A 14,251-nucleotide genomic window follows, 5' to 3' on the forward strand; every position below is an offset into this window, starting at 1 on the left:
GCGACAAATGTTCCATGCACCAGCACTTGAAGGTGCGTAGGAAGGAATTGAATGAACCCATGATTTGCGAATCAGGAAAAATAACAACACTTGATTTAGATGACCGAATCCATGATACAAATTCAAAGAAAGAGAAGCCGAGCTTACAAGGCCAGTAAAATAAAGTTGCTCCATTAAATCGGAACCCAAAATAACGTCAAATCTATGGTAAACCTATGGCATTATTAAGTCAAAAAAGCTATTTGAAAAACGGTGTGATAGGGGTGCCGCACACTGTGAAGTCTAGAAAAAAATCATCGTTTAAGCTGGAGCAACTGTTATGCTTAAGGCCCCAGACAAAAAAACTTATTTTTGAATGAGTGATATCGTTCAACCATTGTTAAAAATGCGGCACTTAGTGAATGGGAAAGAAGAAAGCACAAGTCACAATTACAATTGGAAGTAGCTTCACTGGAAATCTTGTAAACGCCATTGATGGAAACCGTTTAGCTTACTTAGCCGAAAAAGAAAACAGGAAGCTCTTACCCATACATGCACTCACACAGGCACATACAAAAAATCCACCCAATGGAAAATTTTGTAACCTAATCAAATGAAGAAAAGAAAGTCTAGTAACAGTCTAAACCTGATCACCCATCCTCCCTCTACCATCAAGAAAGCACAAGAGCTCTCACAACTTCTAGAATTTGCCGATTAGGCATAAATCAAGTCGTGCACATGACAACTTCGCACAACTTTAAATCAGTTGAAACCATGAAATCAACCGGAATATCCAGATGTTTTCCTTCAAAGGAAATTCAACAGCCCAACGATATAGCAGTGAACATTGTGGCCATGTTTTCTACTTCTGCAGGTAGTCGAGTGGGGGCAGCCCAGCAAAATTAGTCACGAAGCTGATATTTTGTCCGTGGAGCGCTCCAGAGTGGAGTCAGAATAACAAGTTCAGTGACGACACAACTATTCCTGATAACTCTTGATCCAGCAGCCAAACGACTGTCACGTAATCTGAACAATTTTTACAACCTCCACTACGTTCAAGATCAAAGCCATGTGGCGAAACTAGTCGATTTTGTCATTTTCGGCCCTTATTGATCACGGTAATAAACGCATGTCTGTAGGCGGCAGATCGAAGGTAGACCCACAATCCACCTTTCCCTCCACTATAACAAGTATTTACCAAACTCCAAGCACAATCCAGTGCTACCCGGTGGTTAATAAATCGCATTACCGAATGCTTGGTTGCGGCTACAGCTCGATGAAACTACAGACTGATAAGGAGTAAATTAGCAGCGAATCAAGTTAAAACACACGTCGAGGTCAGCTAGTCGGGACGCAATTATTTACGATACCTTTAGAATAAATTATCAAATGTCTTATCGCATAACACGCGAAAGTGAACAATCTAGTGACATACCACTGAACAACAAACCCCACCTTCCTGCTTACGAGAAATAAGAAGACAAATTGCTCACATCCGGTCATGACACATCCACTTCCCCTAGTTTAGAGGCGATACCATTAATCATCCTTCAGCGATAAATTGCAGTTGCATAGTTTGATACTGAGTTGAGCAATAAATCAAATTCCAGTTTTAGCAAGGAATGACCTAGAGAGCAACGCAGCAAGGACAGGCAAAACACAACCTGGCAAGATTGCACAGCCTAACAACTCAGAGTTTAATGCCGATTTTACCTGCATTTCTAATTCGGTGCCGATAAAATGCGGAGATTAAACAGTTGTTCCTGTTATTTTTGGCTACAGTCCTAACCGCACATGTCCATGAAGTTGTGAGAAATCGCAAAATAATGTCCATTCAGTTCACATTTCCTACTTCTATAGTGATGAAAAGTAAACAAAGTGGCTAAATCCAATCACAACACCTATAATGAGGTAACTAGAGATGAGGCAATAGAACAACACTTTTCCTTACGACGTTGAATGCGCCAAACTTAACCTTGTGGTACAGAGTAGTGCAATTAATTCAATTCACCATACTTCAGCAACAATGGTAAAGTGGAAGAAGCGCAACAAAGTAAACTGAAGTGATTATTCCCACCATTGATTAAGGCCTGTTCTCATAGAACCAGATAGAAGTCGTCATTGAATTCACCTTTTTTCTACTTCAACAGCATCACAAAGCGGGGGTGGTGCAAAGAAGACAATGATAAAGGTAGTCTCGGCAAGCTTGGTCAAACTAATAAACATTCTAAGTAGCATACTTGTAAGACCAAAACAACTTTCTCGTCCTCAATAGCGATGAATCGACAAATAACAAGCATGCAATAAGCTACTTACCAGCGGTACCAGAGGCAGTGATCGCGGCCACACCGACAGCACGCTGGCCTCCAGAGTTCGGCACACCACCGCCAACAGCCGTGTTCTTGCGTTGTCCGGAGACACTTGAACGTCCCGTGAGCATGTTAACATCAACACTTGCGCGCTGGCCTGGCGAGGTGACGTAGTCGCCGCCGCCACCGGTGGTGAGGCCAGCGTCAGCATTCTCCTCACTGTTGCGCAACACGGAGGCCTTCCGGCAGGTGACGTTGGTCGCGGTGGAGGTTGCGGAACCATCTTGTCCAGAATCTTTGTCTATGGTGGGACAGAAAAAAAATTGTGATTACCATCCTAAGTAATGAAAGAGGATTTAAGTCGAATACCCTAAGGGAGTACAAGCTGTCCAAACCAATTTCCTAACTATTCATAAGGTTCGGTCAAATCAAGTCTTTTGAATTAAGTCAATTATTCAATATAAAACATTCCACCTCTTCCGTGTAGTTTTGGATGATAAGTTCATGTGAGGTTCGGACAGTTAAAAGTGTGTCACATTTCCAGGATTCCTTGCTCTCAGACTTTGGTGGATTGAGGAGGATTTCGAGGGGGAAGGAGATGGGAAAAGTAGAGGACAATTGGACCAATTTCCTAAGAATTTATGAGGCTGGACTAAAGTCAATCCAATTCAGACAAAAAGCTAATGAGAATAAGCACTTTGCACTAGGATGAGGTGAATAATTAATTAACAGAATTGTTAATATCATTTGAGAGAGGAATAATGTGGGCTAGAACTAGTTTTATGTTACAAAACGAATTATTCTATGAATCAAAATACGTCGACATTGCCAGTAGTAATTGAAGTACCACAATTCTTTCAACGACGGAACATATTTGTTTAAAATAACCAAGGCACCATATGTGGTGTGTCGATATGCCAACAACTGGAAAAATCAGTTGTGGGAAATATCTGATTGACAAAATTAACATTCTTTTCTTTAAAATGCATTAACGTAATCCCTATATGATGCATAAAAATGGTCACCTTTCTCGTGCTAACAGACCCAGTGTTGGGGACAAAAGTTTAGGCACGCGCGTTTATGGCCCCTCTGCCAGTTGCTTAGGCATCCACCTGGCATGCACTTATATGAACTTAAGGTTACCAAATATCAGAACCCAGGCAACTTCAAGATATGTTCAGATTTCCTTCAATCTGGGCAACTGCTATCTCACCATTCCAGAGAATAAGCTCCACTGAAGTCCGGAGTGATCTATACCCGTCGCACCAGCTTTGAACCTCGTAGTTGGCCCTCAAACGGATGCAGCAGATTCGACCTTATCCACATTGGTGAATACATACCAGCAGAAATAAATTCGTTCTTCCAGCCCCGAAATATCAAAAATAAGTTCATCTAGTGTGATTGGTGTGGTTATCAGCCATCTTTGCCCTGAGACGATAACTCCAATTGCAACAGACAAGGACTTTTCGACTAGCCAGACAGAATTAATCATGGGTTGACCAAATATCCTCCTTCCACCTTCCCATTTTTCAGAGAAAATGTTAAAGGCTAGTAAAAACTAAATGACTGGGAGTCAAATGAACATTCTATTGACGAGAAAATCAAACCAACCCTTGTTAAACTGTACACTTAATTACGCAAGTTTTTACTTCCGTTTCGGCCATGCTCAAGCCTCCCAGTCCCTCTTTAAGTTGATCCCGGTCTACCAAACTGGTGTGGCTTATTACAACTTTAGAGGATGTTGGAGGTGCTGTCGAAGATATTCAAGAAAAAATTGTTCTTTAATTCAACAATGCTACACCTTGAGATCTAAGTAACAAACGACCCATTTAAATCCTTTCGATTTTTATTTAGATTAAATATGAAGTATGATTTTCGACCCAAAACCAACTTCTCACTTCCTTTCAAGAGGTCTGATGAATAAATTTTTGAATTGGTAAGCGCACGAAGGATTTTATGAGTCCGGCAGAGGTACGTAGGTTTACCGACCATCACCATCCCAGTGTGAATACCGGTGATTATAATAATAGGGGGGGAAGGAGTGACTGCAGAACTGACTGAATAGCACACAAAAGCACGAGCAATCATTAGTCTCCGCTTTACTCGCACTATTTTCGACGAAAATACGCTGGATTTTGGAATCCAAATGGACAAGCACTTTAATGATAGAGAAACAAGGTAAATTATTCTGACTTTAAAACGAATAAGAGTACAGTTGCATCTATCTTCAGACGCCTATTAACTTAGGCATCCGGCAACACATTCACAGAGATAAGTATTACTGGTTGTATATGACACTCTTAAGCCTAAAAATATATGCTTTTCTTTCATTTAAAGAAAACAATGAATAAGCATTCGACCTCATGAATTGTCATCTCTCTCAATTTTATGAACTTCCGTTTGAAAGCTTCGATATGCATTCATTCAAAAGAGGAAATGAATTAGGTTTCGATCTGACAAATGAAATACACACCCGATGACTTTGTAACACTCAGCCTCTCCCTCTCTTTCTCTCCGTTGTCTTGATGACGACCATTACCCGACCTGGCGGTTGCAGTCTTCGCTGAAGTGGTGGTGGCGTTGGTAGGATTGAAATTTGGTGTCTGCGACTGCGAGTGATGGTGATGGTGTGCCCCACCTGAACTCCCCACCACTGACTGGCGACCTGTGGCGACGGTCGCTGGCGCTGTTGTTGTGAGGGTATTTTGTCTGGAAGAGAAAATGGGGAGGAAAGAACTAGTCATTGATTACGCAACAAGCATCGAGCCATACCGCATCTCCGCATTTAAAAGGAAGTTAAAACTAAGATCAACCCTACTTCTAGCTGAAACGACGACTTTTTGACGCTTCAACACACAGTGATTGGGACTCACGTGGAGTTGAAGATGATCATATAAATTCCCTAGCTGGAGGAAAAATGAGATAAAACTCGTCATCTTAATAACTTAAAATAGAAGCGAGTACAGATAGTCGTGCCATTTGCTGGGTGTCACATCAAATTTGGCATTTAGAAGTAAAAACTAATAATTGGAGTATGGAGGTGAAACTTAACATTTTGACCACCTTTTTGACAACTATATTTGGACTGATTTACAACGTAATCTAACATCAACACAGAGGTCAAAAAAACATTTGAAATGATAGACCATTATTAATGTAAAGCATTTTTACACTTCTTATCAATACGAAAACTTAAACGCCCACGAACCAGCATCTACAAGTGAATAGCATAGCAAATTACGTCAAGCAGCACATGACAAAGAATGTTATTTGTTTGAAGCAGCACCGCAGTGCCTATAATTAGCAGCTAAAAAAAGTCCGCGGGAGTAGGCAGGAGGATGCAGGGAAATGGGGATTTCTGCTGTACATTAAACACGACTCAACAGTTGAAGTGTATCTCATCAAGAAGCGATAATTTCAAAACTGCAAACCGAGCTGGCGAGGTTGGGTCATTCGTTCTAAGCACCTTCTCGATGATTTTCTCAAACCACCCTAACCGGAGGCAAAGATGAGAGGTCTGTTGATGAAATACTCTTTCACTGAGGAGGGAGAAACAGAAAACATTCGTCACATTCATATCACATCTACAGACGAACGGATCAATTCCTGAGGACTCAAGGCAGCAGATTCCTACTTCGTCAGCGACTTCAGCATCGATATTAAACCCACTTGAACTGCAAATGAGCAAACGATGATGAGGGTCTCTCTGTTTTAGAAATTACATTTGCAGCATTTATTAACACCATTGCCACAGTTACAAACGTCCACAAGCAAAGAGGACAGCCTCTGAAGGTAAACAATATGAAGCAGTGCTGCTCTCAAGTTTAACATTTAAAATGAAGAGCTTTGAAAGGAAGGTGAAATGGGCGTTCCTCGTATTCATTCTATAGTGGGACGGCCGAAGTACCTGCGTAATGGTATATAAATAGGCGGGACAACAGCCTTGTTCAGCTGCCTACGCTATATAATACAGTGTGAACTGAAATTAATCATGGCGGTGATAAATAGTGGCGTATAAAACAGTCTGGAAGAAAGCGATAAAGGATTCGTGCCACGTGGCACACAACACGCAATAAACTCGCAACACAAAGGCTGTCTATCTTTGAAAAACCATCTTGAAGTCCCTCCTGAGCCTATTTGAATCTTTGGACAACAGGTAATAGCTCGCTTATGGCATGGTGTTTAGGTGGAGAGGTAGGACAGAAAACTTGCCACTTGAATCTCACCAGATAACAGACTTCCTTATTCAATGGCTGACCACCAGTACACCACTAAGCAGATTCCCAAGTGTAAGAAAATCCACATTTATATTTGAGCTACGAATAAGTAAAAGATAACAGTCGCTGCGTTCGGGCTCCGTAGTCAACTGGTTGACAAGAGGATTGCATGTCACATGGCTGAATAATTGAGTGAAAACCAGTTACGCCACCAAGACAATTTGTAAGTTAACACTCAAAACAGTACTGTTGCACAATTACAATTAAAAGCGTGACGTCAAAAAAAGTTTCAAATATGACGTTTTTCGTATTCAGAATCTACGTACTGATACCTGTAAGGAGATAAGCTGGCTAAATGTAGCAGGCGAAAATTAGGAAATTGCCAAGAACGCAAAAGGGAAATAGTAATAGCAATAGGTTAGACCTTTCAACACTGTGCTTAAAAAACGACGGATTTTGAGAATAGGGAAAACGGAATTTGGTACTGAAAGCTAAAGTTCCATACCACGGGAATAAAATAACATCTGACTGGATCACCAGTACAATTGAACGCCACGATAAGATCGCCCATCATAGCCATAGCTTCGGAATAGGAAATACTGCTGATCATTTCGTGAATGCGTATTGTATCATTGAGAGGGGAAGACTTCCATCCTCCTACAGATTTTTGACCCTACTTATACTTTTGGCAAGGCGTAAAATGATTTAATCAAGCCTTATAAGCACGTGCCACAATTAAAAAAGCACAAGAATGCAAGCAATGCATATTTACAGGGAGAATCTTGTAGAGGGCCTCGCAATGTATTAAAGCGACAAAAATAGTGACAAATAGCAGGAATATCGGGAGTAAACGTTAGAACTTCAACAGCATTGCTAAAATGAAGCCAACAATTAAAAATGTTAACAATATCAAGGGGTGAAGAGTAACGGCAAACTAAGCGTAGATAATCCCTCCCTGGCGCTGGAGACTATCGATGTGATGAGGACGGCAAGTACTTAAATCCTCAACGTTCTCGACTAATTTAGTAAGATTATGGAGTGCTAATATGAATCGGCAAAATGGAAACAAGCTAACACTCCAACAGTACACAAGACAAGGAATGCGCATAAGTCATTGACATAACGTGCAGCAGCGCAGTGGAATCAGTTAGCCTTCTCCCCCCTCCCCACCCCACCCCACACAAACTCTCAGCAAATTCACTAAATGCCTGAGTAGTTTTGTGTTGTGTAGTGGCGCATGGCGCTGTGATCCGATGCAATAAGCCCGGGGTAATAGACTTGACTACATTGATGGTGTAGCAAAATAACTTCACAAACAGATACGCGCAGTAAGGACCAGCGTAGCACTATCACCGCTTACCTCTCACAGCAATGTGGTGAAACAGTTGCCGATTGAGGATTAAACCCAAAAGTGGAAGTCAAGAGCATGATGCAGTGAAGACAAGCCCAGAACCGATTTCTATTCTAGTCCTCGTTAAAGTAGTTCTACTTTTCTGGAAAAAAGGATTCAGTGCTCCTAAGAATAATCCTTAGCACGAACATGGAGCATTCGAGGTTGAACACCGATCCGACACAGACACTCCGATGAGCCCAAGGGTATTAATAATCGGTAAGTAGAGAGATCCAACACACACCTTTTCGCCGATATCTTTGAGGAAAGTGACAGCATAAAAAAGACAGGTTAGCTTTGAAAACAGTTTCAAAAGCGATTTGACTCCAATTATTTCAAATCAAGCCGATTCACTCACATTACATCACAGATTGTGCAAATTTTTACCACTATCACAACAGTAGATCAATCGCGACTAGGCATTAGCCCGTTGCACCCAATGGCATTGCCAAAAACCATCTTCAGCCGCGCCAACTCCGATGGTGGCGCACTTTCACCACAAATATGTACCACCACAACTAAAACGACATTCACGAAAGGGGCTGGAGATGACAAGCTATCAGCGAGTTTGATAGCGTGACAGAAATTTAATGTATGCCATCGTTGGAAGTTTCTACTTCCAAACGCTTAAACAACTTAGAAACAAACGCGAGTCACCCAAATTTCATTAAGAGTGAATAACTCCAACCCTTTTGACCGTAATGGGTCAACAATCGTAACTAGAAGCCGATTTGAGGTAATATACCGTGGTAAACTTAAGACTCCTACGAGTAAGGACTTAAGCATATCCAGTGCTCACAACCTTTTAGCAATGCCTCCGACTCTAATTACTTTGTTTCGTGAATTAATCTCCGAATTTCGCACCCAATTTTCTTTGCCATATCTTTAGTTGAAGGCCTTTTACCAGACCCCCTTACCTTGATGGATGGTTTGTAAAGGCTTATTACAGGTAGAATAGAGAAATGAGGCAAACTTTGTTACTGCCAATGGATGCATAGCTTGCAGCGAACAAGGGTTTACATTGACACCAATGTCTTTTCAGTAATCAAAATATCACCATTCAACCAGTCAGCTAGCCAAGCAGTCAGCTAACTGATGTTTCGAGGAGCATTACTCCGGCGCCTTTTTAAAACTCGTTTAAGGTCGTTCTTGCGGGTCGAAAAAAAGCGTTGGTTCCGATCCAAAAAAAACACCAGATAAAAGTAAGATCTTACAAGAGGGTAGTTCAAAGGCTCATTCAGAAAATATAAAGCTACCGACGTATGGAAACAAGTGCCTATAACCTCCCAATTTGATCGCTTTAGAACCCCTCGTAAATATCGCATTTTTATTTATAAAAATACGAGAAATTGAAGTGTTTATGATTTGTTCGTGGTTTAAAAAACGGTAAAGCAGGAAATAGAAATGAGATAGGAACAATGTGCCTCCACAATGACCAATCACGATGGAATTATGGGAGGGCCAGCTGTTAAACTTGGTGATCTAATGGTTAACCGTGTATTTGAGAGAGGAAAAAACACATCACCTAAGCAGATATTTCTGTCAAATAGTCATCCTTTCTTCTCAAACCCAACTTCAGGCACCTAAAAATCGGCTTTTTGAGGTTTTTCTCCATGAAACGAAAACGACATAAGAAGTACATCAGACGAATACGTATGTTTGCGAAACGACATTTTGGAAATTGTCATGGTAACCAGAGTGTTGTTTCAAGACGTACTGCCCGATATAATTACCTAGAGAAATGGAAAGTTAAAAACTGATTCATAAATTTGTACCGGAGGGTTAAGAAATAATGACAGACATTGCAAAGAATAATGACAGCAAGTGACCCTTAGTAAAAAAATTCCTTTACTCTCGCAAGGAAGTTTTGAATGTCCGCAAGAGGGTAAACGTTTGATAGAAGCATGCAGACGATGCAGAGCTCAAGCCTCGCAGTAGTTCCACATGAAGACATCCAAATGCGACGAATGAGAGGAAAAATGTGGATCACTCCCAGTACAAATTTTTTCAAGCATGTCAAATAGCGAAAAAGGAAACAAATAAAACTCTGCCAAATGTACAGATGTTTTGAAGGCACAAAGAGACACAATCACAGTGGAGCCATAAACTAGTGATATGAAAACGCCAAATCGTAAAATAAACGAATCGAGATATTGACAATTGGAAGTTCGTACTGAGTGTGCCACTGGCCTACCTAATGGTTCAAACGCAATCAACTACCACCCTGCTGATGAACGTGAAAGCATGTAGCGAACGCGAAAACCGAAAAAAAGCATTCAAAAGGAGAGTCGGCTCGGTTTTAACTATGGTCGGTCAGTATAGTTATGGCCGATTTATAATTATCCATAATTGAGAGCCCCGAGGTCATCGCCTAGAACAAGTCTTTCGGGTTTTTGACGTTCTGATTAATGTTGTATGACAGTGGCCCGGACTTTCAGTCGACATTGGCTCTGATTATGTGATCTGAAAGTACCATCACTTATGCTGCTAAAACGAGGTTGTTTATTGACCCGTACAGCCTATAAAACCCCCTCAGAATCAGTACAGATGCCACGATAGGACCTACTCGGGTAAGTAGACTAGAAGACATTGCCTATTCAGAGCACATCTGTCATCATACGAAATTGGGAATCGATTTCAGTGAGGTCAAGTGAAGTTAGAGTGCTCATTTTGCTGTCCCTGTGGCTCCTCATCACTGATTGCACCACATGCTGGCACTTGGGAACTGTCGGGGAGCACTGATATTGGCAACCTTTAAGTAGCCATCGCATAAAGATCACAAATGCAAGTACATAATTTGTGAAAAGGAATCAGCATTGTTGTTCATGTGCAGTGGGAATGAAGAGCATCAAAATAGCTACAGTACAATTAAATTGTTTTCCTGAATATTGCATACTTCGCAGGACACCATTATCAATGGGGAGCTTCGTGCGTTCACGGCCCTAAATCGTCGGGACAAAGTTACCAAAAGGAGGCGTGGCAGTGAAGACTTAATGCGGTTCAAATCAAACAAGGCTCAATCAAGACTTTTTTGAAGTCTCGAACAAGGAATATTTAAAGGGGGCAGTAAATTTCGTTACCAATAATGTGAGAAGCACTTCCGTCACTTCACCGATATCATTTGTCCCGTATGGGAATTTCTAGTGAGGAATATTGGTACACACATCCACTTTTAAGAAATAAACTATCATTCACCACGAGCACCGAAAGAACCGAATAATTAAATCTCCAAACGATTACATATCAATTCTCCACATTACTAAAATCCACCTCGACAATGAGATCCAAAGGCTGATCTTTGAGAACCGACATTAAATCAGTAGTTTAAAGAATACAGAATTATTGCATACAGTATAATTCGGCGGGTTAAGGAAACAGGCCAATAAGGTCAAAAAGTCATGTGAAAAATGGGTTATAAGAAAGGTTTGTGTCACGATGAAATTGTAATCAGGACTAGGCGTAAAAAATTTAAACCCCGATATGCAGATCCTGTAGAGGAAGCGGAAAGACAAAAAAGGCATCAGGAAAGAGGCATCCTCTCATGAGGATGAGGAGCCACTGATGGTAAGCCCGTACGAAATTATACATGCCCTTTGACAAAAAATTCATCACACTTTAAATTGCCTGACAATAAAAGTTTATTGTGTTAGCCAAAAACGGAGACAATGTTATACTTATTCGCATTATAAAAGCCCTTACAACTACCAGACCTTTCACCAGCTTATACCCAGGCATAAAAAGGAGATAGAGTGGGGGCTTCTACCCCAAGCGAAAGGGAATTGCTGAATTCAGCTAATGGAGTGTGAGTAAATGGCGGTAGACACAACAATAAGGTTTCCTTCAGATTGGCCAAACTCACCCAATAGTGGTATCACAATACAGCAGGGAAATTAGCTTTTGAAGGCAGCTTATAAAAGTTAATGACATTTGCCCAACTATGTGTGTCCACATTCCAATGTCAAATTGATGTCATAACAGATAGTCTAAGTGTCTATTTTAAAATCCAACCGAAAAAACAAATTTCAAAGGTTGCAAGAATAAATACCTGTAGATAAGAACTAAGATGAATTTGCGCTCTTGGAAATACCTTTTGCTCAAAAAAACGTTGTTTTGCAGATGTCTTCACTCCCAGGGATAGTGAATATTACATTCAAATACGATTTCGATTTGAGTTGAATCCATTACTAGTACCACCTTCGCAGCTTCTACCAAAAATATTGCGACCATGAAGTGAGGTTATTTCCGATACTTCCCTGTGCGCAAACAGACTTGATAAGACAAGTAAACATAGGGATGAGTTTTGAATAACCTTCCTCCTACCTGCTCAAATGTTCCCATTTAATCGGAATAAGACTTTGAGTGAACTGGACTACGATAATTCTTTTGTATACACAAACACATGCCTGAGAATAGGAGAACGAACCACTACAAGCAAGGCTACTGCTGATTTTTCCGAGTCCCTTTCCCATTCGCTGTGAGCCACCAACTTCCGCCACCCTCCTGAATGCTGCTTTTCTCTTCCAGTCCAAAACAAAATAACTATTCCACACACTTGTAGAAGGTAGACAAGAAGCAAAGGGGAAGACGAATGTAGAGGTGGTGTGAAAGAAGCTACTGACCGAAGCGAGAGATCAGAACCACGTCCTGAGTCCGACTCCAGACTAGGCGGGGTGGGATGACCGAGAAGGAAATAGGTAGCGGCAATAGTATCGAAGCTGCCCGACTGCAGGGATTTTATGATGTCTGAACGCGAGAAGCCCATGTTCACCATGATCTCGATGCGCACTGGATCGTTGAGATCGGGCTCCGGCTCAACGTAGGGCGTCAGGGGGGAGTCCTCGTAGCCCGTGTTTATCCACTTATCCTTCATCACAGACTGCAACGAGAAACGAGGATTAGGGAAGAATATGAATCATTTGTGGGCGTGGATTTGGGCGTATGCTAGACCGAAACAACGATGCAGTGAGTCATCGGGTAGTTGGCAAATAGGCAAGTCAGGGATCCCTTAGCACAAAACCACAGCCATTCTGAGCCAAAAAATATGATACTTGCAACCAGGTTCGATTGGTGTATGCACAAATAACGCCACTATTCATTAGTACCTGGAAGTAATTTGTGAATTTCCGCAGCAAACCTCGCTTACCAAGTGGCAATCCTTCGACTAAACTACAAGGCTAGTCGATATTTGGACGAAAACAATCTCATGGCATGACCAGTTACTGCTCCTTACGATCAAACCGGATCCATCAAAAGATACACGAGTCGTAAACTAGACTTCATGCAGCACCTAAAAGTGTTCCTAGCGATCCTGTTAGATCGTGAAGTCAGAAATCCCAAAGGTAAAAGGTCACCAGTTGGAAAGACGCTCAAAGTTCAAGGTAAGTAACCCGTGAACTAAAGGGCATTAAAATTTAACTGCTGGAGCAATTTCACTTCATTCTCCCCCCCCCCCTCTTGGCTACGCAAAATCGGAGGCTTGCATAAATTGTGGAACCTTTTGTAGGCAGGAGCGCATAAAAAAGTACCCATCTTTAATGGGTGATCACTTCGTAGTGGTCCTACGGGTCTAATTAACGCATAATTACAACTTGTTTTGATTTCTCCCAAACAAGTGGGATGGTCGTACGTGAATAACCTTAAAATTCGAGGTGAAAAATACAGATCCCGCAACCTCATTAGCAAAGTGTTCACATACAGTGGATGGGAATGACGATGACAAAAGGGAATCACGAAAAAATCCCAAGATCAAGCACGTGAGAAGGTGAATAGTTGTTTTTTTTTGAAATTTTACGACCCAAAGAAGAGAGCAAAGAAATTATTCCCTGTACGTGCCTTTGCTTGTAGACTCATGAAAAAAAAACTGTGGAATTTAACGCAGTTGGCATTTGTTTTAATCAACCTCGCGTTGCTAAGATAGAAATTTTAGCGGCATATCGATATGGTGCCTTAAAGCCAGTTCCATCGAGCTTAATAATCTGTAAAAATGCTAGAAAAGAACTTAAGGTCCATTTGATTGGCTTCCACTAGTATCACAGAAAAGAAGACTGTCATAGCGTAGCGATGGGATACAGTACTCTCCCACTTGCAAATGCTTGTGCAGACAACAAAGATTTAAATTTCAAGCAACGAGGGCCCGTGAAAGTGCCTGTCAAGCTTAGTATGAAAGTATTCAGTGCTCTGCGGTGATAAATAACATATATAAAACGCGTTTGATGTCATACGGGTATGAAGTCGTGGCTCATAGGGACAGTAAATGAGGCAACCGCCTAACATTATTAAGCAACTGCCATCTTAGAGCACTCATTTTCACGAGGTAAAGAGGGGTCAACCTTTAACAATTTTAAATTATAAGTGTG

The 14,251-nt window shown here is 41.3% G+C and overlaps 1 protein-coding gene across 1 annotated transcript in view; it reads right to left on the bottom strand. All coding sequences in view use genetic code 11, as the record gives it.

Moving 5' to 3' along the window:
• EGR_03857 (MAP/microtubule affinity-regulating kinase 3) overlaps positions 1 to 14,251 on the bottom strand; it is a gene marked incomplete at both ends in the record, with an annotated part of 32,990 nt that overhangs the window by 9,017 nt on the left and 9,722 nt on the right. The window contains 4 exons of the mRNA XM_024493106.1: positions 2,296 to 2,589; positions 4,762 to 4,997; positions 5,720 to 5,962; positions 12,515 to 12,771. Of these exons, the coding sequence (XP_024352567.1) occupies positions 2,296 to 2,589; positions 4,762 to 4,997; positions 5,720 to 5,962; positions 12,515 to 12,771 (1,030 nt within the window). The remainder of the gene's footprint in view (positions 1 to 2,295; positions 2,590 to 4,761; positions 4,998 to 5,719; positions 5,963 to 12,514; positions 12,772 to 14,251) is intronic.

The sequence above is a fragment of the Echinococcus granulosus genome, assembly GCF_000524195.1.
Source record: "Echinococcus granulosus chromosome Unknown EG_S00021, whole genome shotgun sequence".
NCBI classification, from domain to species: Eukaryota; Metazoa; Platyhelminthes; class Cestoda; order Cyclophyllidea; family Taeniidae; genus Echinococcus; species Echinococcus granulosus.